The sequence below is a fragment of the Herpailurus yagouaroundi genome, unplaced genomic scaffold (genome assembly GCF_014898765.1).
Source record: "Herpailurus yagouaroundi ecotype Mexico unplaced genomic scaffold, PumYag 184, whole genome shotgun sequence".
NCBI classification, from domain to species: domain Eukaryota; kingdom Metazoa; phylum Chordata; class Mammalia; order Carnivora; family Felidae; genus Herpailurus; species Herpailurus yagouaroundi.
In genome coordinates, this window is record NW_024412415.1 from 18138873 (window position 1) to 18166616 (window position 27744).

The 27744-nt window shown below is 38.7% G+C and overlaps 1 protein-coding gene across 1 annotated transcript in view; it reads right to left on the reverse strand.

The window, feature by feature from the left end:
• MYO5A (myosin VA) overlaps window positions 1-27744 on the reverse strand; it is a 132541-nt gene that overhangs the window by 19550 nt on the left and 85247 nt on the right. The window contains exons 27-35 of the mRNA XM_040493375.1: window positions 24250-24363; window positions 17391-17534; window positions 17081-17134; window positions 12674-12901; window positions 10446-10454; window positions 8052-8152; window positions 5108-5188; window positions 3122-3320; window positions 617-691 (exon numbers count right to left, since the gene is read on the reverse strand). Coding sequence (XP_040349309.1) covers window positions 617-691; window positions 3122-3320; window positions 5108-5188; window positions 8052-8152; window positions 10446-10454; window positions 12674-12901; window positions 17081-17134; window positions 17391-17534; window positions 24250-24363 — 1005 coding nt within the window. The remainder of the gene's footprint in view (window positions 1-616; window positions 692-3121; window positions 3321-5107; window positions 5189-8051; window positions 8153-10445; window positions 10455-12673; window positions 12902-17080; window positions 17135-17390; window positions 17535-24249; window positions 24364-27744) is intronic.

Genomic DNA, 27744 nt, shown 5'->3' on the forward strand with positions numbered 1-27744 from the left:
AAAGAAAAGAAAAGAAAAGAAAAGAAAAGAAAAGAAAAGAAAAGAAACACAGTGCATTCAAGGGGAAGGGGTAAAAAAGTCTGTGATGACTGGCTAATTAATCCAGAATTCTCAGATCACAGGCATAGTTAAGAGATCAATAAGTAAGAAGAAAATGGGTAACAGCAGACTTGAAGCTTAGGGGAGAAGTCACTCAGTGATATCCGTGGTTATTATTCAGGTTATGGTGAAGAAAAGTATTTACAAACACAAATACTCATTCCCTTTGCAGTTTAAGACAGCACAGATTTAGATAGTAGACCACTGAGTCAAAGGGAACAGGTGCTAACATTTCAAAGTGTTCATTTGTGTTTCCTGGATTGTACGTTATCTTTCAAATCACATTTTGCTTCCATCACACTGTAAGCCTAGTGTTAATAACAAATCCAACGTGACAATGGACGCAAGACACTGATAGAGGTGACACCACTGGCTACGAGACAGCTGTGGAAAGAAACAGGTTTCGTGAAGGTTTTTGAAGAGATTCCTGAGGAGGGGCGGGCAGCAGTGTGCTGTTCAATAATAGAGGCTACAAGTAGCAAAGGAGACAACAGAAATGCACTCCGAATTTACATACAATCATCCGCTTGTAAAGTGAAATCCGATATGATTGATACTTCTTAGGGTCATCTGCATATAATTCCTCAAAATACTGAAAAAACAGGCACAATGGATATTTGTTTTTCTGTGTGTCTTTGAGGGGAATTCAACTTCTCAGCAAAATCAATTTAAAAATATTTTTAAAACCCAAATAATTAAAGTATATATTCTTGAAAGGCTCTGCCATTGCCTTCTGATCTTTCCAGTATAGATGATTCTAATTATATATATATATATGCATGCATATATATATATATATATATATATATACACACATACACATATATTTTCACATGCTCAGAGGACACAGGCAACATCATTTCACGTGCTCAGAGGACACAGCTCAGGCATCATCATTTAGCAGGTAAATAGAGCAGTGGCGATTATTCCTCAGATAAAGCTGTTATTTCACTCCTCAGACCTGCTCACGAGTTGCTCTATTTTTTTTTTTCCGCCGTCAGCAGTAGTGACAAGGGCAAGAAGGCAAATGAAGTGAAAGCGAGAATCACGGCAAGGTGGCACTCTTGTCTGAAGTTGTAAAGGCTGGTGAGAAGCTGCGTGCCCTCCTTCCCTGAAAGGCAGCATGGGGAAGGCCTGTGGAGTATGCTTCCAAGAGGAGGGAGAAAGGCCATCTTTGTGTTTGTGTTGGGAGGCAGGTGGGTAAGAGGGTTACACAGGGTAGGGTTTCTAAGAACACTAAGCCTAGATCTCACTGCTGCTTTACTATTCTGCTCAAGTGTTTCCTAAAGAAATGCACAATTACGAATGAGAAACTGTATAATGGTTTTGAAAAGTGCATTATTCCCTACACTTAAGTTTGAAACCATTCTCCAGAGTGAGGTATGAGAAGCAGCTGACTTGAGGAGGCTTTTCTAAAACTCAGAGAAACTCATTAACTAGTCTCTTCCCCTTAGAATTTGAAAGCTTGATTTACTTTTCTATTAGCTGTGAAAAACTGCCAAGAAAATTCATCCTGCAGACAAGCTTGCAAAAAAAATGGTGAATCAACTTAGCAAAAAAAAAAAAAAAAAAAAAAAAGACTCTGGGAACGTGCCATCCAGAAGTATCTTGATTTCACGGTTTCACCTTGTATTTTAAGATAATCATTCACAAGCACAGCATTTATACACTGATGAATCATTATAATTTAGCATATTTATCAATACTTAAGCATTCAAGCACTGTTAGTTCAATTTAAGCAACAATACACTTGAGAGTAATAAAATGACATTTTAAAAATATTCCATGATTCAGAATACTTTCTCCCACGAATTAGTAATATTTCAGTCACTCTGGAAAGAGTCCAACACCTGCTGTCACTTGCCTCTCCCATTCCCACAACAGAGCCTCATGCAGCAAGCTATCCTCAGAGGGACAGACAGTGAGAAGAATACTTTTAGGTTTTGTGTCTAATTTAATAAAAGGTGGGTGAATAGATGACACTAGAAAACTATTTGTAACATAAATGATCACTAATGGAGTTTCGGAGTGGTAATTCAGACTGTTAAATCTGCAGAGAAAATCCAAACTATTTTTATTAAAGGTCATTAAACCCTGAACAACAACAAAAAAGACTGGTCACTACCAAGTCTTAATAGCTTTTCTCAAAACTAGGCTGACACGACAATATAGATTTTATGTAGAAATTTGGAGCTATAACTTTTCAATGACTTTTAATTTAATAAATATATTTATTAAACTTAAGTAGGTTTAAAAAATCTGTAATAAGTTATTTTGTGACAGAAATATTTTAGAAAATATTTCCTGTAAAAGAAGGAAAGAGGAAAGAAAAGGAATAAGAAATAACTTGGACTCTGTGCCAGCACTCAGAATCTGGCAAGAGAAAAAAAAAATATTCATTGCACTTCTGTTAGAATAAAAAATGTACAAACTTGAATCCTGATGTCCCTGCACCCTGACCTGGGGTCAGGTATGCTGACGCTATCCAATGTCCACCAAAAGCCCCTGCTTCGTTCTGCCAACCACCTTTCCTGACCGTCACTCCAACCCCACCTGTCTGCTAGAGATGGAGGCAGGAATGGCCTTCGTGGCTGCCTAGGGACCAAAGGTCAAAAGAGCTTGTTCCTGGTCTCTACTGTGACAACCACGTAACAACCTCCTTATAATGGCAGGGTCTGAAGCTGAAGTGGAGAAAGGAGGTCACCTGAGTTCTCAAGGATAGCAAAAGCCCAGCACACAGTCAGGGGATATCTCCCAGACCCTCCAAGCTAGGTCTAAGAATGCTCAGACACGCCAGAGCCTTCTGTCCGAAACACAACCTGTGCACGTGCCTTTTTCATTTCTACCAACACAATCACATTTTCCTTACTCCATCTCTGCTAGAGAAAGAGGGTATCATGTGTGAGGCAGTGAGTCTCTCCCAGTCAAAAAGGATGTGTTTGATCAAAAAACAACTAGGACCGTGCTGGAGGGCCAGGCACTGCCTACTAAGGAATGCACGGACCTGGGCGCCTCTCCTTACCAAATTTTCGTTGGTCAACCTGGTGATCTCGTGTTGCAGGCTGGCCTCGATGCGGGCCTCCGGGGGCAGCTGCAGGTTCTGGGCCAGCAGCTGCTGCTGCCGGTTGTTCTCCTCCTTCAGGCTCTGGATCTCTCCACGCAGGGCTTCAGCCTCATTCTCGTGGCTCCTCTTCTGTGACTGGAGCTGGGATTCCAGGAGCCTGAGGAGAAGCCACACAGGGTGAAAAGGGAGAGGACACCTGAGTCTCTGCTCGGTGGGTGTGACACTTTGTGCTCACTTGCAAGGGCAGGAAGAGTTTGTGTAACTTCTGATTTCATTAAAGTCAAGAAGCTCAAACAAGGGCCAGCACCGGAAACAAGCGCTCTCATATTTGTGTCTTTCTGAATTGTGGACCCTGCTACAAATATATCATCTTCAAAGGCTCTAACAAATAGAAAAGTTTAAGCTCTTTTGAAAAGTTTATAAGAAATGATGACTAAAATAATCAATTTAAAAGACACAGCTTTAATCTGGTTTACAACATTTACAAACTAGCATTTGAGTTGGCAAAGACAATACCTTTGTCACAGAGTAACTACACTGCAGAGGGCAAGATTACAAACTTCCAATGTAATTAAATATGCCTTTAAGAATTTCAGTGTTACTAATTTCAGGCAGAGAGTGTGTCCAGGGTCTCATTTCTACTTTCTACTCTTATCTCTGAAGGACAGAAAGGCTTGAGTGTGACTCTGAAATATATACAGATTTTCCCAAATGCAGATCGTTCTAAAACTTCATATACATGCATTTTAAATTTGTCATCTTCTCTCTTCCCCATAAACTTCCATATCAATAACAGAATCCTAACAAGACATGTTTTAGAACAGAGATGTTAATAGGATGAACAAAGTGGTTACTGCTTCTCTGAGCAAGCATGCAAGTCAGCTGTGCCTGTAAGTAGACCAGGGTGTTGGTGGTGAGAATATCAGCACCCCTCATTTACCATGCACCCCCACTCCTACATCCACCCCTTTTCCAAACACAGAACCAAGTTATGGTTACAAATTAACTAACACAAAGAAAGAAATGACGTCCTTTTATCCTAATCCCCTTTGTTATCAACTGCTGGGCAAAAGTTAGTGATGCCATTGCAAGCAAATTGTTAACAACAGACTGAAAATATCTAGTAATTATAAAATTTCAAAGGAATCTGAATAACACCACAAAGTTAATAATGATGGCTTGTGGTTAGAACAAACAAAGCAGAATAAGCAGGAACTCCTTGAAAAAGAAGTTAAGTATTTTAAAAATGTAATTACTAACGTAGTATTTTTATGAGATTTTAAAAATACAAATATCCCTAGAGCAGATGAATGTCTATGTTAGAAAGCTGCTGTTGTTTCAATTTTATTTTGCTTTCCCCTAAACACATGTAATGTGTTGAGTTTAGGTAATTATTTTGAACTGCAGCAATGCAGGAGACCCCCCCTGATTTGTGGTCTCACATATCAGAATTTCACAAGAATCACATAGAAGGCCAAATTATGCACTCAACACTGCTGTTAGGCAGCACGGTACTAATATAGAAGACCGCACAGTCTCAATGCCACAGGTGCTTATGTCCTTTCGATTAGTCATTATTCCAAACAAGAAACCACTAAGTAATAGGTATTAATCTCTCCCACGGTAATTTGGGCTCTAGTTGAAAGGTTTTGTCTTTTTTCCCAACTCCTACTGGGAGATTCACAAATTTTAGCGTGTGAAAGAAAGATCCTTCACTTATGGCCCGCAACTCCTATATTCACTATCAATCCATTTCAGCTTTAATTGCATCCTTTAGTGGAGAAGATTTTTAAGAAGGTGTTGGCTGAATGTTCTAAGTTTTGCTGAAATTTACCCAGGAAGACAATTAATGTATAAGAAACATAGAAGTTAAAGTCAGGAAGACACTGTTAGTAAGAGAAACAACAAATTAATAACATTCCATTTTGAAGAGACAAATATAACCTGTTGGCTTGTTTTAACCCTTCATAAACCAGCCACAGCTCTCCATCCTCATTCAACTCATGGCAGTCCATAGCAGGTGATCTTCCATGCAAAAGGAACAACAATGCAAAACACAAAGGGATACAGGACGGTCATGAGATGATGATGGACAAGAGCAGCACATGGTATTCCAATACTTAATTAAGTCAATGAGACTTTTTTTATTAATTACAAATGACTTTAAGACATTATCACAAAAATTATTTTTGGTTAATTTTTTAAAAAATGGGTAACATATAACATCACATGTCAATGGGTAGAAAGTAAAACAAAATACAATCAAGGAGTGAGAAGCACTTTTTCTGCAAAATCTGAAATGAATGAAAAGGTGAGAAAGAGGTTCTGTTTTTAACATTTTATTCAGCTAGCAAAGTGATCTTATATGTCACATATTATATTAGAGACCAAGCATGACAATCACACACACATAGAACAAAAACTTCAGCTACTGTCTTCATGGGGCAATCTTCACAATCCATTTCAAAATGAATGAAGCTTTAAGTCTTCTAAGTAGAAACTGGTTTTCACTTAATAAAATCTGCTTTCCTATTTTTAAAACTGTCTTAAGAAATTCTTATAGGGGTAACTTATAAATAAGTATATGTCCAAAGTTCTCAGCTTTTATGACATGATTTTTAAAAAGATTTTTTGTGTCAAAAATTAACGTTAAGATCTGGAGAAACTGCTTTTCTTTTAGAGATGTGACACATTTTAATAAAAGTATGTATAAATAATAAATAATAATGACAAAGTCAAGTACAGGTTTTTTTCTACCTGGAGTATAAAAATAATATTTTGGGGTATTTGCCATCAGACACTGTCCTACATCCTTCCACGTGTATGATTTCATTTAGTTCTCCTAGTAACCCATCATGTATCATTTGCGACACTGCAAAGGGAGACAATGAGTCTTAGAAATAAGATACCTGTGGAGGTTACACAGCTGGCAAGTAGCAGAGCCCAGGGCTATCTGACTCCAGAGTCCAGGTTTTTACTCTTCCTACTAGACTTCTCTTTATATGATGTGTACATAAAGCACAGGCCAGAGAATGCTCTTCTGTTTACCATCTCCCCTTGGAGAATTTATCCATTTTCATGGTCGCAATTATATTATTATATGTTGATGACTTCAAAATTTGTATCTCAGTCTATATACCTCTCCTATTCCAGATCTATATTTTCAACTGCCTATGGATTTCTCTCCTTAGATGTCTTCCTAGCTCCTTAAATTCATTACTTATAAATCTGCTGGTCATCTCCACCCTGAACTTCCCCACACTACAGACCCAGGATCATGAAATGGCATCATCACCACATCCAACCAAGTATCCAAGCAGACACTTGACAGCCACCCTCCATAATTCCCTATCCCTCACCCGCACATCCAAGCCACAAGATTTACTGACTTCATCTTATGTATCTTATGTATCATTCAAAGTGTCCCCTTTCAATCTCAACTGCCACCAATCACATCAAAGTCACTGTAATCAGTCATTTAATTACAGTAATAGCTTCCTAACTAGTCTTTACGCCTTCAATCTCTTTCTACTATAATCTGTTCTCTAACATAAAAGCCAGGGCTAGCTTTCTAAAATTCCAATATCATATCATTCTCCTACTTAAAACATTTCAACAACTTTGACTGTCATTGGAGTGATGTCCATATTGTCTTGGCTGTCTCCCCAACAGCCTACAAACTCTGTGAAAGCAAGAACTACATTTATCTTCCTTACTATTCCCAGTGTGTGACACAAGGCCTAACATGAAAGTGGCATGCAATACATATCTGGTGATTGAATAGCAGAGTGGATGGGTGGACAGTGTAATATAGCTCTTTCTATACTAACACATTCTTACATAGAAGTTATGCTTATACTTTATTCATAAATTAAAATTTAAGTTTAATCCAATACTTCTTAAGCATTCTTCATTCTTACCCATAAAACAAGAATAGTACCTTAAATTTTGTATGGCAATATTCTTTAGTCTGTAAAGTATTTCTGTATACTAGCCCTGATATGACACAGCAGGAGACTTAGACTGCACACTTGTAACACAAATCCCCAGAATCATCTTTCTCCATGATCATCACATGTTCTCTTAAGCATGTAGCCTGTAAGTTCAGAGTTCAAAAGCAAAGAGGCTCTGTTGGGAAGTGGGGGTGGTAGGAAGGCTGAAGGAATTGCAGAGATGAGACTTCACTCTGTGATAATCTCAGCTACAGGGGAAGTCTTTAGTAAAGTTTCATCATTTAGGGCTGTGCAAATCCTGTACCTTCAGTCAGACTACCCAAAGCTCTTGGGTGCTAAGTGCTATCTATAACTTCACTTGTGTTTGTGGTAAATAAGATAAAATCAGAGTCAGGATTTTCTCAAAACACCTTAGGAAATGTGACAAATACTTGGTCTTAAATATCAGGGTCCCATCCAAGTACTCTTGTAGAATGATATGGCCAACACTGATATGATTCCAGATACTTCCTCACTTCTCTCCACTCTGAATTTCAATTACTGAAAGCTAAAGTTGCCCCTATAAGCCTTTACAAATAACCAACCATCCTGAACAAAATATGAAAGTGACTACCCAAGACAGTCCAACAGTGAGCAATTGGTTTTCCTCTCAAGGCTAAGACCCTAAATAATACAGAAATATCATCCCTTGATGTAAAGAACATTCATTCCCCTTGACCTCTCTCATCAATAATGCTACCTCAATATTGTAACTGAGATTTTAATGAGGAATTTATTAGAAACCTTGAATTCCCTCTGAAGGTCAGATGGTGTCTAGTAAAGGTCAGATGATGTCTATATAAACACTCTGACTTACTGTACAAAAGACTGGCTTAAAGACAAAGATACACATGACTATGATTAAACCAAAATGAATAAAAAGAAAATGGGCTTACCTGTTTGTTTCTTTCAAACCAATGTATGCTTGTGCTATTTCACCTTTATCTTTCATTTTTTGCACATCTTCCAAAAGTATTGTGGAATCTGTCATTGTATTCTGAAGGGGGAAATGACACATTTCCACATTAACAGTCAACTCGAAAGCTTTAGACCACACACAACATTGCTCTTTCCTCCAGAAGAGAGGATTTATGTGTTCCCCCAGAGCTGCTGGTCCCACCAGAGTGCCAGGCCCGGCCCCGTGCAACTACAGAGGAGGGTCTGGCACAGGCAGCTAAGAGCAAGAGACACCTTCAGTCCCTCTCTTGAAAATCCCTATGGCTCTACTACAAAGGTGGTGAGATTCTAGAGCACCAGTGTCCTGTAAATAAAATCACTGATGGGCTGTGTGTATTTTACATTATGTGTAAAAATATATATATGTGTGTGTGTGTGTGTGTATATATATATACATATATATGTATACAAATATATATATATTTCATTAAATAGCTCTTTAGTGTCCTTGCCTGATAATTGTTCTAATGCTATATAATTACACAAATATATATATTTCAAAGTATGTATATATATATTAAGTATATGGATACTTAATATATAAAGATATAGATATATTTCCAAGTATACATAAAGTATTACAACAATAACTAGGTAAAAACACCAAGCAACACTGAATGAACAAAGACCAAAACTATTCTTTCTATTACTTGCCATCTAGTTATAATAAAATAAATGCCCCAGTAAAACACTGTAAAGTTTGACATAAACCTCATCTTTCCATTTTAAAAGCTCAGTACAAAAAAGTGGATGATATGCTTTAGTAAAATTAGAAGTTTTTTCTCACATATTTAAATATATATAAATGGGAATGATTTAGCTCCCTGTAAATATCTACCATCTGCTGTTATTCAACTAACTCTTTTTCCGTCTGTTACATTATAGTATGGTACATAAGTTTTTGAAATACATATCTAGTAGGTCAGCATTACTAATGATTTTGTATAAAAAGCACTTTTCTGCCAACATTTTTAATTCCTTTTTTATTTTTCCTTTTTAGTCTAATCTGTCTGACAACCAATGTAATTTCCACATCTTGCTTCTACTTGGCTACTCTCTGTCTCTCCTAAATCAGGGCAAGAATAGACTAAGAACTATTGTTCTTTGGCTTCTAGAGAATAATACACTTTAGAACACAGGGGACCATCCTATTTGTCTAAATAGTATATGTCCAATCTGTTAGTCAATGTTTGCTCTAAAGCAAGGTCTCACAATGAAGTGGACTTAATAGAATACATTTCGAATACCATGATCTTAGAGACCAGTTCTAAGTTCAAGACCAGATCTTGCTAAGAAACATACTTCAAAAAATCCTACTTTTCTCCTAATGCTGTCTTTTTTGTAAGTTTATAAATGCATCCTCAGAGAAGACCAAACATAATCTGATAAGAGCTTTAACAAGAGCTTATGTTTTACTGAATTTTAAAAATCTTTCCCATAAATACCACATAGAGCATTTCTTTAGCTATTATTTCTAAATATTTTAGTACATATTTCATAGAAAACTTTTTTTCTCTTTCCCTGAAAGAAAATTTTTCTATTCTACAAAGGGCTGTACTCAGATTTTTGACATTTAAGTAGCAACTCTGAAAGACCCAATCCCTATATTAAATGATGCCACATGTATTCTCTGATATCTGAACACCTATATGATGTAGTTTTGAACTTTCAGTAAATTAGGTAACTTGATCCTATTAACTAATGTAAAGGAAAGATAAACTTCTTGATAGGCTGCTTTCCTGGTAGTAAGCAGCCAGTCCTTCCCTTAGCTGGTCCATCTTAGCTAAGAAGTGGTGGTTGGGGCATGGGATCAGACTTGGAACACAAGTGTTAGGAAATCCCTGACTCACTGCTCAAAGTTTGTCTCCCCTCAAGCCAGTGACCAGAAGTTCAGAAATGGTTGCACCATGTAGGAAAATCCTACCCTTCCCAGGAAGGCTGTACTCCATTCCTGAGGCTCTTTCTCACCCTTGGCCAACAAACCCAGAGCTTCGAGACAAGAGTGCAGGACACACTGAGCTTTTAGGTGTGCTCCAAGTTACGGGACTCCCATCCCAAGCCCCCATGCTTGTGGATGGCCTACCATAACTACTACAGTGAGTCAGAGAGCCAACTCTGAATTAGAAGCCACGGAGACCTCTCTGTTGTCCAGACTAGAGCCTACTACATCATTTTTCCACTGACTTCTCACACACGTAAGGGTCAAATAGAAAATTAATTTGTAAATATCAAAACAGACTTGGTGGCCAGAAGCATCAATTGCATATATTGGGGAAATAAAACTTAGGGTTAAATAAGGTATTTATTAATTTTTTTTTAAATTTTGTAATTACCTTGTCATCCTGAAAATCACAAGCCAGCAAGCACAAAGAACAAATGGAGAAAACAATAAGCCCTTAGTTCCATAAATAAACCCCATCAATGAACACCATCATAACAGAGCAAAGCTAACTGTAAAATAAACCCATGAGTTGTCTCTCCTAAAACCAACTCTGTAAATAAATTAGTATTCATGGAACTGGCATGAGGTGGACATTAGCATATACATATGTGATAGTTCTCACTTCTCAGGAAAAACTGCTTGAAATCCTATTTGAGTTGTTTTGGTTTTCCTAATTGTAGGGCATTTGTGAGTATGTGAGAAAATGACCCTCCTGTTAATGTATAGGGGTGAAATTCTTATCCTAGGTCTGTGAGAGTTATGGTAATGCTCTGATAGGAGGTCATTTTTCCAAGTGAAGCCTCCCAGAATACTTGGGGGTGAAGCAGATAAACTAGACATGGCTGGGCTGGATTATCACCTAGCTCACTGGATGTCACTCACTACTGCCCTGCAAAGGAGTTGTGAAATGAGTCTCTGCAACTGGAAACTGAGTGCGACAGCCAGGGGTTTGAAAAGTCTTTATCTGTGTCACAGGCATTTTTCTAAACAAAGAAGAAGCTGCTGCCATGTGTAGGCTAGGAATTGGAGAGCAGGGGCCTGAGAGTTGGAGACAGGGCCATCCCATTAGGGGCTAGAGAGTAGTTTTGAGCTGGGTAAGTGAGGATGTGTGATACCACAACTATGTGCTCTGTTAGCTAGGTTGTTTTCATGTCCCTTGGTTCATTTTTCTTTTCCTTTCCCTTAACTTTAGCTAAAGTTTCTTGTTAGAATACCACTTTGTCACCAAAGAACTAGAGAGAGGAGTTGTGATTCTGGACTCTGCTCCAGCTAGTGTGCAGAGACAGGCTTGTATCTCAAGGCCCAACCACAGAGGTAGTCATGGGAACCAAACTGACACAGAGAAGGTGAGACGTATAGGGCCAGGTCAAAGGAAAGATTCCCCTGCCAGGATCGTCTCATTTCAGACTGAATGGTTTGTGATTTGTTGTAAAATAAGAAAGCCCATTTCTTTATATAACTCTATTTATGGCTGGGATGTTTTTTCCCTCCCAAATTATTTAGTCACAAATACCTTGTTTTCAGAATTTGATATTTTCTGGATCAGTGTTGATCTCTCAGGTACAATCTGCCTTTCTTAAACCCAAATGTTATGTGCCAGAGTCAGTATTTTAACCACCATGCAGAACTACCATTACTCTGAGATCTTCCAGTTAATTTATCATATGGTATGTCATGCAGCTGGATTACTTGATTGTCTAATTCTTGGTAACATTTTGTTTGCTGCATGAACACGGGCAGGGACACAGGCTAGGTTTTAAGATGATTACCCAGAGTCCCTCTGATGGCAAATGACAAAAAGGCCCATCTTTCACCAACACATGACAGCACTGGGTCTCAAATTACCTGAGGCTTCACAGCAATGACTTTGAAGGGCCATGTATACCCTCTGGCATGGGTCCTTTCTGTGGAATCACTACATGCAGCCCCTCTCACCCGCCACCCATCCCCCCCCCCCCCCCCCCGCCCAGCCCCCGGTTTGGGACAGCTCACCCTATTAGACAGAATTCCCTGAAGTGAGCAGAAATCATCTCCATGGAACTTCTACTCAATGATCTCATTTCTAAGCCTTTTATATGTTATCTTTCCAGTTAAAAGGGCTATTTTCAACAAGTAATTTTAAAGTCATATTTAATACCTTCCCACAGCAAGACAATTTATGGATTTATGTACTTAAAAAAAAGAGTAAAATCTTATTTCTTATTTATTCATTTAAGTAATCTGTACACCTAGCATGGGGCTTAAACTCACGAACCTGAAACCAAGAGTCACATGCTCTTCTGACTGAGCCAGCCAGGCACTCCAAATTTTACTTCTGATCAACATTTATCATGGCCAGATTACTACTTCAAGATTAATTTTAAAAGCCCTTTGCTTATGAGAAATGAAACTTGGAAGATCATTTGGGATTTCATTTATTTTTTGCTCACTTTAATTGGCATTTTCAACAGTTTTAAAGCAACATTTAGATTTTTAAAAAAATGACAATATCCTTTAGACTAAATGCTAATTAGACTAAAAATGCTCCTAAGTGTTTGCTTCATTATAAACTGGAGGAAAAGGATAGAAAGAAAGAGGCTTGTTCCCAGACATCCACTTTGGTCACTTGCTCATGCTTACCTTGGGTTGGATAGCCTCCTTCTGGCTCACCAGCTGAGATCTCAAGATGAGGACTTCCTCCTTGCGGACATCGAGCTCCTCACTCACAGAGGTCAGCTGCTCCATGAGGACACGGTAGGCTGGTGCACCTGGAGCGGTCACCTCTGGGGCACTTTTCTCACTAAGTGCCTTGCGTAACTCATTTAGCTCATTTTTCAGTTTTTTGTTTTCTGATTCAAGCTCTTGGCGCTGTATGAAGAGACAAAGAATAGTTCATTGCTGTTATCTTCAACTTTACACTGGAATTCTCTCTTCGCCCAAGATGGTAGAATTGTGCTGGAAAAGACTGTAAGAGTTACCCTAGTGAATGGCTTCCCAGGCTCTACTGGGAACTCTGTTCTTCAAATTAAGAAAGCTGACATCAAAAGGGATTTAGCAAGGTGAATGGTAGTTTGCTTCATCAAACCAAATTCCAGAGTCACATTTATTCCGGGCCTGCCTAGGGAGTGTTCACAGGCCTGGAGGGATTACTGAGCCCCAAGGGGTGAGTTTAGTCCAGTCCTCTTAGAGCCCAGGTTTTGTTCGCAGGTAAATATAAAGGCAGGTATGAGGGTGCAGCTGGTCAGGTTATTTCCAATGAATTGGGGCCTGGTGGGGTTAGCTAAGGACTGGGGACACGGGACACGGGCTGGTGGGAGCCCAGGGCTGCAGTTGGAGTGTGCCTGCAGGAAGTGGGTAGGCTCTGTTCCAGAGACAGGGCTGGGCTCCTGCCGCTGGGCTTTGACCTGGGAGTGCCACAGAGCCTTCAGAGGCCTGGGCTGGTCCTGTTCCCAGCAGTGCTCCTGCTCACAGAAGGTTCAGATGAATAGAACCCTGAAATCCTAAGTAGCATCCTCTTATTTCCTTTGTAAAGCAGAATGGAAAGAGCGTTGAAATCTTAGACTTTCAACTTCTAATAAAAGAAATTACCATATCATTTAAACTAACAAAACTCCATTCAGTGTTTTGATGACAACAAATAGTATATTTTTCAAACTTCACTGACATGTGTGTGACAGGCTTGTGAAGTTGCTGGCAGAAGTCCTGGGAGGTTGGGAGGAAGGGATGGGTCACATCTTCCTTCCGCCATCCAGATGGCCACACTCATCCTTTACCCCCTCCACACTTTCACATACTACCAGCCATCCCCATGCTACCAGTTAGCATTGCCCTCTGCACACGCCACTCAAACAATGGCAATGGCAGCCCAGAGTAGCGTTCTGACACTGAAATACAAATGTCTCAGGATACTGGCTGGGAAAGAGTAAAGCAGACAGGTATTTGAAAGCACCATGCTGCCTTGTTTAGCACATCACATAAGGCCTTACGACAGTGGAAATGAGACAGTTCTGGGTGTCAAAGACAAAATATTTTATTGTTTCTTCCAGAGCAACTACCTTGGGTTTGTAGCACCATACCAAACCTGTCAACATGTTACAGTAAAACAATTTATAGTCTTTTTTTTTCTACTATAGAATATATAATGCTTTTTTTCATGATGTAATCTATTCTTAAGTGAAAATGAATGAGACTTCCTATCCCCAGTCTCCCATCACCTGGTAATCAGATTCATATTGCTCCTTTCTACAAGAGAAAATATGAATGTCTTTACTTGGACACTAAGGTCTGATGCTGTGCTTCCCAAACCTTAAAGTGCATCAGAATCACCTAAAGAACAGACTGTGTGGCCTCACCCTTGGGGTTTCTGATTCACACCCCTGGGGTGTGAGATCCACATATATGCACCTCCAACAAGTCACCAGGTGATGCTGATGCTGCTGGCCCAGGGAGCACATTTTGAGAAATACCAAGCTAATCCCTGGGAACTTTATGATCTGGGCCCCATTTTTAACATACCACAGAGAATGTCTTTATTTGTCCATTTTTGTGTGATCTGGAGATGACAATCCTACGTTCCATGGGCCTGTGCCATCCCATCCCATATGATCCTTGTCTTATATGACCCATATTGTGAGTTAGTCCTTTAGACAAAGGGTACAAAAGGCAAAAGAGTCAGGATAATAGAGATGACTCTTTGCTGCCACCCTTTTTTCTCTTCGAAAACATAAGTACTGTCACAAGTAGTGCTATTACTGAAGGAACAGTAGATTTATTCATTTTATAATTTAGAAAGGGCAAAAGGTTCTTCAGGGTATTTTATTTTATTTTATTTTTTTAACGTTTGCTTATTTAGTATTTATTTTTTATATATGAAATTTATTGTCAAATTGGTTTCCATACAATACCCAGTGCTCATCCCAAAAGGTGCTCTCTTCAATGCCCATCACCTACCCTTCAGGGTATTTTAAAATACTACATTTTTTTGGTAAGAATTAATTTTCAAACAAATGATGCTACGAATCTAGGGTATTTAGAAAGTTTCCTACTGTCTGGTATTCAAGATCAGGTTCTACCCACCTGATAGCAAATCTCTTAAATGTTCTAAGCATCCTTTAAAAAGGAAATACCTTATCTGAGAAGTTGTGACAATGACTAAGATAAAGTGTAGGAAAAACTTTTCAAACTGTAAAGCAAATATGAGGTATTATCAGTAAAGTGTTTATTAAAGGTCAGTGGAAGAATTCTAACTGCCTTCAAGGGGAGGGCTGCTAAAGAAACTATGGGCTGGGCAGGGATTCTCTACACCTAGATGTGCAGCCTCAAAAGGAAGCAGTAGCCACCAGTTCTGGGCTGTAGGAAGTTGCAAATCCACAGAGGACAGGTCCTACTAATGTAAATTATGTTCCACATCACAGTATTAGGAAATAACGTATCAGGACCAGATTGAAGTAATATTACTGAAAAAACAATAATGCAAAAACCCTCATGACAGTTTAGGGAGACCCTAGGAATTCTCAAATACACATAAAGGCTTTAAAATAATGTGTTTCCTTATGCTGTTTTGTGGCTTTTCTAATTCTTAGCTTTGGTTATAATCATAAACCTTGCTATAGTTTTCTAGCTATTCTAGAATATAGTTCACAAGAGGAGAAAACAGTAAAAAATAAACATAGGCAGAAAATGTCTGAGAAAAAGAAATTTAAGACTAATAACCTGATTAATAACCTAGAAAAAATTTTAAAGCTGGGGATGTTTTGATAGCTGATAGCCTGATAGCCCAAACTTCACAGGGCTGACAAGGTTCTGATTCTGGAAAGCAAAGGAAGGAGCTGAGTGAAGCACAACCTACCCTGATTTTAATTTAATTTAATTTAACTAATTTTAATTAATTAAAGTAAACTCTATGCCCACCGTGGGGCTCAAACTTATGACCCTAACTAAGATCAAGAGTCGCAGGCTTCGCCGACTAAGTCAGCCAGGCTCTCCAAGTACATCTATCCTTTATCAAGAAATACGCTCTTGTTTGTTTTAAATCTCAACTCTTGGGTTACCCAAGATGCTTTGTATTTTAAGAACTCCTGTTCCTTCTTAATCAGAGCCTTTTCTTGTGTTTAACTGCTCTGGGACACACAGTGCCTGCTAGATAGACATTGCCTTTAACCATTAAGAAGACAATTCTTTACCTTCATTTTCCTCCTCGCAACAGTTTCTAAAAAATAAAACAGAATATGTTTCTACTGTAATACCTAGCAAACTAATACCTAGTTATCTTCCTCTACAAATACATAGTTTCAGTGGGGTTTGGTGGTTAGAGTACGGAATTTGGAGCCAAAGATAACTATGTTCAAATCCTGTTCCTGTTGGTTTCTAGTGGGGTGATCTCAGGGAAGTTATTTATATCTCTTAGCCTCAATTTTCTCATCTGTAAAATGGGAACTAAAATACTCACTTGCAGTATTATTCTAAGAATTAGAGCTAATATGTACTTTACATAATATATACTTTGCATACTAAAGTACATATTAGCTCTAAGATTACTGTAAGAATTAGAGCTAATACATAAAGTATAGGCATTTAAAAATGATGATAATAATGATTGCAACCAACATTCGCTGGGTACTTACTATGTGCTGGGCATTATCCTAAGCAGTTTACTGGATTACTTCACATAATCTTCAGACAGTCTTATAATATAAATATTACCATTATCTCCATTTTATAGATGAGAAAAGTGAGGCGCAGAAAAGATACATCACTTATACACAGCCATATAGTGGCAGATCTGGCATTTGAACCCACGCAGTCTGACGCTAGAATCCATAGCCTCAAATGGCAGCTACTGCTCCTGATCTGCTTGGACTCAATTCTAGCTTATGTGAAATAGAATCTACAAAAAGGAACAACACAAGGCTAGAAGTAAGGCCTGAATAAGGTTGAAGCTAGGACTTCTGGTGCCCTTAAGGACATTCTGTAAGAAAAACAGAAGCTCTGAGCAGATTACTTGCCAAAACAAGATATTCAAAGCCTTGAGCAGTAACTTCCCATTACCTTGAGTGACTCATATTCCAGTTCTGCGCCTCTAATTTGTGGTCTTTCTTCTTCCTAGGGAAAATGTAAAGTTAAAAACTTTATAAATAAGTAGTTATATTTTAATTGTCACATTTTTACTCAGAATATTTCCTTGCTCCACAGAAAATAGTGAGGAGAGTTGAGCCCTCACTAAATGAACCAAATTCTGCTTAGATAAAGTACTTCTGGGCAGGGTTTCCATTAAAGAAGAGATTGCAGACTTGCACATAAAGTCCCAGACTCAGAGCTCAATTTGCCCTTAGCCCTGGGCTGGAGGAGCACTGCATACCTTTGCCTTGCTGCGGAGCACCTGCTCCTCCTTGCGGTCCAGCTCATCCTGCATCACCTGCTTCTCCTGCTCCAGCTCTGTGACCCGCTTCTGGAGCTTGAGGAACAATGACATGTCCAGAGGTACCTTCTTCTCACTTGGCTCCTAAACCCCAGAAATCATAAGATGGTCAAGATGATCCAGAAGATGTACAAGCCAATGGGAAAATAATGAACAGTCCAATAAAAAAAAAAGAGCAAACTTACAGAAGAAAAATAAATGGCCAAAAAGTATATAAATAACACATCCAACCTAGCTAATGAATAGAGAAATGCAAACTAAGCAACAATTAGCACTACTTTCCCCTGTCAGATTGGCAAAGACTGGAAAGATTGAGAATGCCATGTGTTAGTAACAGCGTCTTATATAATACTGATGGAAGTATAAGTAGGCCTTGTAAAAGGGCAAGGTAACTGCACTTATTAAAATTTAAATGTGTACACCCTTTAACCTAGCAATATGTGTTTAAGAATTAATCCTGCAGAGATTCTTATACAGGTACACAAAAATATACAGAAAAAAATGTTCATTGCAGCATGTTTTGCAATTGTAAAAAATGGGCAAAAAACCCCTGAATGTCAATACAAGAGTTGCTTAAATCATAGTATAACCACACTATAAAATATTTTATAGCTGTTAAAAAAAAAAAAAAGAAATAGATATACATGAGTGGATAAATATGTCCTAGATAAAAGCATTAAGTGAAATATACAAGTTGTAGGGGTATTTATATTATTATCTTATTTTCATTACAAAAACAAACAAATAAATGCATGTGACTCTTAAATATATCTAGCACATGGCATACAAAATTCGAAAAGGTCATCATGGTTATCTTGGAGAATGGGAGGTGCTACGGGAGAGTTTCATTTTCTACTTTATACATTTCTTTTCTTTTTTTAATGTTTATTCATTTTTGAGACAGAGAGAGAGAGTGAGCAGGGGAGGAGTAGAGAGAGAAGGAGACACAAAATCCAAAGCAGGCTCTAGGCCCTGAGCTGTCAGCAGAGAGCCCAACACGGGGCTCGAACTCACAAACCATGAGATCATGACCTGAGCTGAAGTCGGGGGCTTAACTGACTGAGCCACCCAGGCGCCCTGACTACTTTACACATTTCTATATTAGAATTGTTTATAATGAGCATGACATGTTTTTCTATTTAGGAAAAATGATTTGTGAAAAGGTGATACCATAAATATATTGAGATCAGACAGAGAAAAGCGAAAAACTAAAACATGTATAGCTCTTAGTAAAGTGAAATATAACTGAGTAGCATTTGAAAAGTACATCAATTGGTTCTAAAACAGACTCATAGTGAGAACTACTATGTGTAAATAAAGATACACTAACTAAAGGTGAGCAAAGGGAAAGAATTACCAACCACTACCAGGGAAGTTCTGATCATGACATAGGTGATTTACCTGGTTTACTTCAGGTTTGAATTTTTAGTGAGGTAAGAAGAGAAAGAATTGTGTCATTGGATTTAATGGAGAGGATAAAGAGTCTCTTTGTGTTAGAAAGAGAGAACACAGTAACAATAACTTAATTAAATGGTCAAAGTGTAATTCTTAACTGATTAGTAAATCTTATATTTCAAATTGTCAATTAAAACAATTTTTTTTCTGATGTAAAAGCAAAATAAGCTTATGAAGAAAGCTTAGGAAATAAGTACAAAGAAGAAAAACAAAGCCATAATCACATACCCAGAAAAAACCTACAATTTCTGTCCAGTCTTTTTTCTGTAGGTTTAAGTAAATGGAATATTTTCATTCTAATTTTGTATTGTCTTTTAAATTTAGCATTGTACCACAAATGTTTTCCAAATATAGAATATGATACTTGAAACCATAATTTTTAAAAGCTATATTGACATGTGTACCATCATTTGATTATCTATTACCTTACTGATGGGCATTGAAGTTGTTTCTAATCGTTTGCTATTGAAATATACTAAAATACATATCCTAGTACATAAATATCCAAATATTAATGTTTTAAAGTCTGCTAACTTGGTTGGACCAGCTTACACTTCCATCAAGCAACCAACACCTTGCCTGGTACAATGATGGTTAGGATTAAAAAAAAAAAAAAAAAGGCTCAATTGATAGACCAAAAGTGGTATTTAAGTATAGTTTTAATTTATATTTCTTCATCTTTTGATGAGGTTGAATCATTTTTATATTCATTAGTTATCTTCGGTCTTTTGTGAATTGTCAATAGTGTCGAATTCAGTGTTATTCCAGTTGTAAAAAAACATCTAAGAAGAATTAATTAAACTAAGAAGTGGGGCATTTATATGTAGACTATCAAGGTCATTTACCCACAAACTAGTTAGACCTGGATTTTTGCTTACTGTCCACTCTTGCAATGTTAATGTTCAACAGTAAGAAAAAGTTTAGGTATATGGTATTCACCATAAAGTTTGTCCTGACTTAGCAGAACAGACATAACATCCTGCCTGAACACGAAATTATTACACACTTTCATATAAAAACTCATTTCTATACATCCCATAAACACTTGTATATTAGCTTATTTACAATGTAAATATTCCATTCATGTGTTTTTAATGTTTGTTCATCTATTAATGATGTATGTGTACCTGAAAATTTTAATTATTTAATCTTTTTTTACACTGTAATAAAAGACTTTACCTCACAATGAGTATAATATTTCACTCATTGTACTCAAAATGTCATCATTTGGGAATCATTCCTTTCAGCGTTGAATGGGCATTTTCATTTAAAAGGAATCTTCTTGGGGCGCCTGGGTGGCTCAGTTGGTTGGGCATTTGACTTCAGCTCAGGTCATGATCTCATAGTTCATGGGTTCAAGCTCCACATCAGGCTCTGTGCTGACAGCTCAGAGCCTGGAGCCTGTTTCAGATTCTGTGTCTTCCTCTCTCTCTGCCCCTCCCTTACTCATGTGTGCTCTCTCTCTCTCTTTTTCTCTCTCCAAAATAAACATTAAAAAAATAAATAAGAAAGTAAAAGGGATCTTCTTATTAAAATGGGATGGGGTAACTCTTCAGATATTACCAAATACTACATAAAGGATTAGTTGATTGCTAGATAAAAGCAAAATTCTATAGATAGGAATATTAAAATAGGAAATGAAAGAACACAAAACTGCTTGAGGCATAATGACTGGTAATTATTTAAGAGTGCTCTGCATGGTGTCCATTCTTAGCCCTCATGACATATCTAGTCAAAGAGATACCATTTGTCTTCTCTACACCACATGAGCAAAAAGGAAGAATGGGCCATCTGGCTCAGAGGTTTCTGGGGGTTTGCTTTGCTTTCCTTCCTCAGAAAGGACTTTGTCATCCAGAGCTTTTCTGAGAGAGTGAAGCTTTGAAACTGACCTAAAAAATAACAGTCTCTCATCTGAGGAAAATGAGGAAGACAAGAGAACTTATTCATTAAATTACCACCGTAGGTCTGCAGTCATTCTGGAATTATTGCTAACAACAGCTGAGAAAGTTATGGTGACCTTTTCCCTGGGTTTGACATGTGTGAGGAAGCTCAAGGGCAGAAGCAGAACTGGGGTTATTTGTCAATGGCTACCAAGAAAGGAGAAGCCAAGTTTCCAAGAGAATGCAACACCTGACAATGAAGATGCACATGTGGGAGGGCTGCACAGAAGTGGAGCTGAGGTGGGCTCTCCAGAGGGAAACAGCAGTGGAGGTGACAGCCTGACTCGTGAACAACAAATCACAGGTTTGGCAAAGATAGAAAGACATTAATTCTTTATTTTTAATTAAAAAAAAATTTTTTAATGTTTATTTATTTTTGACAGAGAGAGAGAGAGAGACAGAGCATGAGTGGGGGAGGAGCAGAGAGAGAGGGAGACACAGAATCTGAAACAGGTTCCAGGCTCTGAGCTGTCAGCACAGAGTCCGACGCAGGGCTCAAACTCACGGACAGTGAGATCATGACCTGAGCTGAAGTCGGACGCTCAACCAACTGAGCCACCCAGGCACCCCTAGATTTCTATCCTTCTGATCCTGACCATACCTCATCAAAATTGTACGATATTCACTGGAAGCCTGTTTATAAGAACAAAAACATGGACTTATCGAACACTTACTAGGTACCAAACACCATTGCAAGTGCTTTCTAAGAATTACCTCAATTATCAACTTACTATAAAGTAACATAATAATAATAGCATATCAATTCACAGATGAGGAAACTGAGGCACAGAGAGACTGAGGCTAAAGTTATGGACTCAGTTCCAGGAAGGAAAGTTATAGTAGTCGGTCCAATGTTCAAGATAGCCTTTCTAACCAGAGCCGGCTACATTTCAAATGCACGTACTTAGTCACAAGGAACAAGATGACTAGTTCAGTGAAAAGTCTTTCCTATTAGTGAGAAAGATTTCCAGGTGCACGACCTACTGCTAATGGTCAGTGCATGTGAAGGACAATATACAATGCTCCAGATCTGTCTGTGATTTCTGGAGCACAATTCATACTTCGTTATTCAAAAGAGATGAGCAAAGTACTAAATCCCACTCTAAAATAACTGTTTTTTAAATTTATTTTTACTTTTTGAGAGAGACAGAGAGAGAGAGAGAGACAGAGAGAGAGAGAGAGAGAGCACATGCACTCAAGCAGGGAAAGAGAAGAAGGAGAGGGTGGGTTCTGTGCTCAGCTCACTATCGTGAGGTCATGACATGAGCAGTAATCAAGAATCAGATGCTTAACTGACTGAGACATCCAGGTGCCCCTAAAATAACTCTTATTTGGGAAAAGATTCAGCAGAATATAGATGAGAATTAGAAACAAAAAGGTTACCCCTCCCCTCAAATCTGGAAGAATTTGGACAAAACTTGAAAAGAGTAGAAAAATTAGGTAAAGCACAGAAGAGTTTTTGAGATTAAAAACATAATGTCCTCAAGAAAAACTATCAATAAGATGCCTCTTGGCCCTGAGTTTAAAACAAAATAATCTGCAGCAAAAACACCCTTTTCTGTCATGGCTTTCCCCTCCCCTGCAGGAGCTGCTCAAGTGGTATTGCACTGAAGCCAACAGTTTGTAAACATACTTCCCTCAGACTGCTGGGAATGAGTACTCCCATTAAGACCAACTGCATGCAATCCTAAAACCTTCATATCCACTAGAGGCTCAGAGGCTGTAATTTTGAAATCTTCAAAGTCTAACTTTGTGGTAGTCTCCAAAGATAGCTACCAATGATTCCTCCCAACACAAATGTCTTTTCTCCTACCAAGAGATGAAGTCTAGGGCATCTGGGTGGCTCAATCGGTTAAGCGTCCAACTCTTGATTTCAGCTCAGGTCATGATCCTAGGGTCACAGGGATCCGTACTGAGCATGGAGGCTGCTTAAGATTCTCTCTCCCCCTGTGCCACACCCCCACCTCCCACCGTCAAGCTCTATTAAAAAAAAAAAAAAATGTTTAAAAAAATAAAAAGAGATGAAGTCTATTCTCCTTCTCCTGAGTCTGGGCTGGTCTTGTAATTTGCTATGACCATACAGTGTGGCAGAACTGACGCAATGTTGGTTCTGGGCCTGGCCCTAAGAGCCCAGGCACCTTTTGCTCTTACATCCTTAGAACCTATTTGCCATGCTGCTGAATAGAGAAACCACATGGAAAAGCCCAAGGAAGAAAACCTCGGCATCCGAGCTAAGGCTGGGAGGTGCTCTAACCGACACCATGTGGAGCAGAAGAACCACCCAATCAATATTCAAAGAGTTTTGAACAATAATAAATTGCTGTTGTTTGAAGCCACCAAAGTTTGGGATGGCTTGTTACATGGCAACGAATAACTGGAACCACCTCTATTCTGCTACACAGTGGCCAGACTGCTGTGATCAATGGTCCCCAGACTAATGTTGGCTATAGACAGAAATGGCACTGGGGAACTGCAGTGTAAAGTCCCGGATGGGAGGAAGTAAAGAATGGAGCTCCTAACAGACCAGCCTCAGTTTGAATGCCGGGTCTGCCACTTACAAGCTGTGACCTTTGATCAGTTAACTTAGGCTTCTTGTATGTATAGATTCCAACTATATGACATATTTCCTTAAAATGAACACAATTAGATGGCAGAAAATTTCATTCCTGAGTAAAACCAAGACAAAAAAGGAAAGAATCATTCAATTTTCTTTGGCTGTTCTGCCAGAAGCAGTCTATTTCTGACTTGGCCATTTTCTCAGAATATGACATAAAAATAGAAGAGCTGTGCCTGAATTATCCATTAGCGAAACTAACATCACATTTGAAAAGAAGATCTGATAATTAGTTTGGCAAAAATCTAACTTAAAGTCACCATACTCTTGGAGTTACGGTAATGTGCCATTTTGTTTCAATACCCCATAACACAAAACAGTAAGGCAGATTTATAAGCTATTTTTCTTGCATTTTTGTGGAAAAAAATTATTTTGGTAAAAACTGTCATCAAACAGAGGCAGCAGATTTGCTAAACTCTTGGACATTGGTTATTTATAATATTCAAGGACAAAACAATTGACCTCAGTCTGAAATAAATTCATGACAGGCTATGTTTTTTTGTAATAGGGTATGTTAAGATGTAGAAGGGAACTGTAAAAGAAAAAAATCTGGTCATCAAAATTACATGAAAAGTTAAGATGTCTATTGACAAAAAAATATATGTAGTAAGTAAGCAAGTACATATAGGAAAATATAAGTAATAATTTATAAGCTAATTAAGTACCCATTAGTCACTTATGAGTATAGTTTGAAACGATTGTTACATTTAAGGGCAAATGGGGTCTGCCCCACAATGGAAATGTTCTCTGTTAATAACAGCATGGTCACATCCTGGTGTCTAAAATGTACCTCTGTCCTCAATGGCATATCTTCAGTTTCTGCAATTTCAGAGCTGAAGGTGTATTCAGACTCATTGCTGCTATGAGTGGAGTCTGTTCTCTTGTGTCCAGGCTTAGGCACATTCTGCAAGGCAAATAAACCAAGAATAATTAACACAACATAATGAAAATGTTAAGTCATACTTAAGACAGCATCCACCTTAACTTGGTTCTAATACCCACTCACTGACTTGCTGTTCTCATGCCCAAATACGATGTTCCATGTTGTCCTTACCAAACCTTTACAAAAAGGTCATTTTCTGGACTCTTCAAAGAAAGAGAAAGATGCACCATCAGGGCATGACAAGAACACAAAACCAAATACTCAAATGAAAATCATCTGTGATTATTAGCACAGTCCCCTTTGGGTTTTTAAAGTTGTGAGTAGCCAGTCACACTGCGTGAAGTATAGGTATAACACTTCAGTACCCAAACACTGACTTCAGTGTTGCAATTACAAACTTGGTAAAAAGCTCATGAAATATGTTTAATGAAAGCATAATCATTTTCCTGCACTGTATTTGAGCATAAGTGGAAAAAAAGAGAGGGGTTCTACATAGGTGACTATAAATTCTGCCATTTTTGTGCATGGAGTTGATTTTCTGGAGTCAGCAGTGGGAAGTGTGAGCAGTACAGGAGAGGTAAGAAATCTGTTCCAAGAATCCTCTGAAGTCCTGAAGTTACTGATTCAGGGAGTCCAAGTGACATTTCTATGACATGTGGTACCAATGAGATTAGCATTCAGAAAGCTGATGGAAAACAAAAGTTAAGCAATTACAGTCTGTTCCTTCGTGTAGGAGAAAGGGTTAGAGAATGACTTGAAGAAAGAAGGAATAAAAAGGCTGGGTTTTGTACCCCTCACTCCTGGGGTGTTCCCCACCCCCCCAACCTCAGAAGAGGTGAAAATGTCCAGAAAGACCTCTGGAAACTTTTCATCTGTCCAATTTCCTTTACTCCTTCCCCCAGCTGCAGGAAGAGCCAGAAGCCACAAAGAGCTTCTTTGCCTCTCTCTCTCTCCCATAACCAAGCTTATAGAGAACAGACCCAACTGCGTGGCTAAAGGAAAGCCAGCATCCAGGGGCAGTTGAAAGTCTCCAGGCGACCGCAACCGGTACTCTGGTGCATAAGGAAGATCCAAGAACACCAGAACTTCTGAAACTAGCTAGCAGCTAGGGTCCACCCTAAAGGGGACAATCACTCCACATAAAGTCAAAGGCACTCAGATTTACTTTCTGTTTACATACACTGGCAACCTTAAAGTTCCTAGCCCCAGCCAACAGGTATATGGGACGCTGTTTATTAATTGGTTGTGTCATTAAGAAAAACAGGTCCAGGGGCGCCTGGGTGGCTCAGTCGGTTGAGCGTCCGACTTCGGCTCAGGTCATGATCTCATGGTCCGTGAGTTCGAGCCCCGTGTCGGGCTCTGGGCTGATGGCTCAGAGCCTGGAGCCTGCTTCCGATTCTGTGTCTCCCTCTCTCTCTGCCCCTCCCCCGCTCATACTCTGTCTCTCTGTCAAAAATAAATAAACATTTAAAAAAAAACACCAACAAAAACCCAGGTCCATATAAATACAGAGACAAAGGGTTTTAATAAGCTTATTTAAAGATGAGTTAGACCCCTATTTTTCCTCATGTATGTATTACCAAACAACAAATAGCCTAAGGTATGAATAGAAGCAATGCTATGTCTGTGATTTAACGTAACTTTTGTATACAGGACAGTGGTTAAATGCTCTGAGTCTATAGGAGAGAGCTGGGTAGGAATTCCAGGTCTGCCATTTTCTTGTCCCTTACTTCTCCAGGCCTCACCTTCATTATCAGAAAAAGGTAGATAATAATATTATCTACCTAAGAGGGTTTATGTGAGGATTAAATAAGATAGCGCAAGTAAAGAGCATGGTTTTTGGCACGTAACAAGGATTCAATTAATGTTAACTGATGTTGCCATAATTGTTAGGACTCTGAAGTAATGCAACAACTCTCTCATGCATTGCCTTTTGTTCCCCAAGTTTTTAGTCCATATGCTATTCAATTACAAGGCCAAACATACTACTTGATCATCAAGTGCTCCTTCAAGATCTGCATCTCATGCCTCCTCTTATCTGTCATTTCTCCAATAATTCCTTCTTTTCTTGGACCTGTCTTACTCCCTTCGTCAAGATTAACGACCCCACTGTTGACACGCAGGACTCCCTCCTTACTTGGAATGAATTTATCTTTAAACACTTCACAAGCCTGTATTCCATTGCCTCATTATCCTTTCACTGTCTGCTTGAATTTCCTTGGCCCTGGATTTAGTATTTTCTTCCTTCTGCTCTACAACTGAATGTTCCTGGAGAAAAATCCGACAACACTTCTTGGTACCAGGGCCAACAAATCTAGTAATCACTGGTAATCAGTGCCATAAACTTTGGCCCACGTATCACAGGTTACCAGAAGCGCTGAAGCAGTCTTTCAATTCCCCCTCCCTAAAGTTTCCTGCCATCCATTTGAGGAGTCTGTTTACCATAAATGCTTCCTAAGCATTATGGCAGTGAGAGCTGCATCTGCAGAACAGTGTCAATGATAGATTAGCCGAGTACCCATCTGTTAGTTGCGAAGTCCCTACCTAAACATTAAAATAAGATATTGCTATTATTTATTTATTCCTAACTTATAAAGTCCATTTTTTAATTCTCTGCAATTCTTGGCAAATATTTTCTACCAAGACTGCAATCTTCACTATGTCTGGAACTAGGAAAGGGGACCTAATGAAGAGCTGAGTAGGAAGCAAGTAGATTCTCATCTTCCTTCCTCTGCTATTTTCCTTCTCCCTCCTTCTGACCATTTTGTTACCCAAAAGGAAGGACAATGAGTCATTGGCATACAAAAGAGAGGGTTATAAGCTGAGAAATAAGAAGTTAAGCAGCTAAACTGTCCCTGGAACTTGATTACATCTTCCTTTTTCCATAGCACTTCTGGGAACAGAATGGGTAGCAGGCAGAGACTTGCTCAGCAGGAAGGAATAGCCCTGCTAAGTTGCTGGAGGATGGCCATTACTGGAGGGTCTTTTTTTAGACATTTCCAGAAATGTGCTCAGAAAGTGATGTACACGTGGCACATGCTTGTCTCATTTTATTTCCTGAGGTTCACAAGACATGCAGTATTAAAGAATCCCAGAAATTCTGAGGGAGAAAAAAATTTGTTTATCTCTCTTTCAACAGAGATAAATGTGGCTCTCACACTTATTTGACCTCAATCATTTCTTTTCCCAATGCCACTTCTTAACATCTCAAGTAACTAGTGTCTTCAGAAGCACCTCATGGGACACAAAGCTTAGTGCTAACCAAAGCATAAATTAACCATAAACGCTGGCACAGTTATCTAGAAAATAGGATAAAAATACACCCAAGAATGGAATTCTGGGGAACATGATATTCAAAGACAGAGGAAAAGGACTCTAGGGAAAGCTAAAGATGGGAGAGTG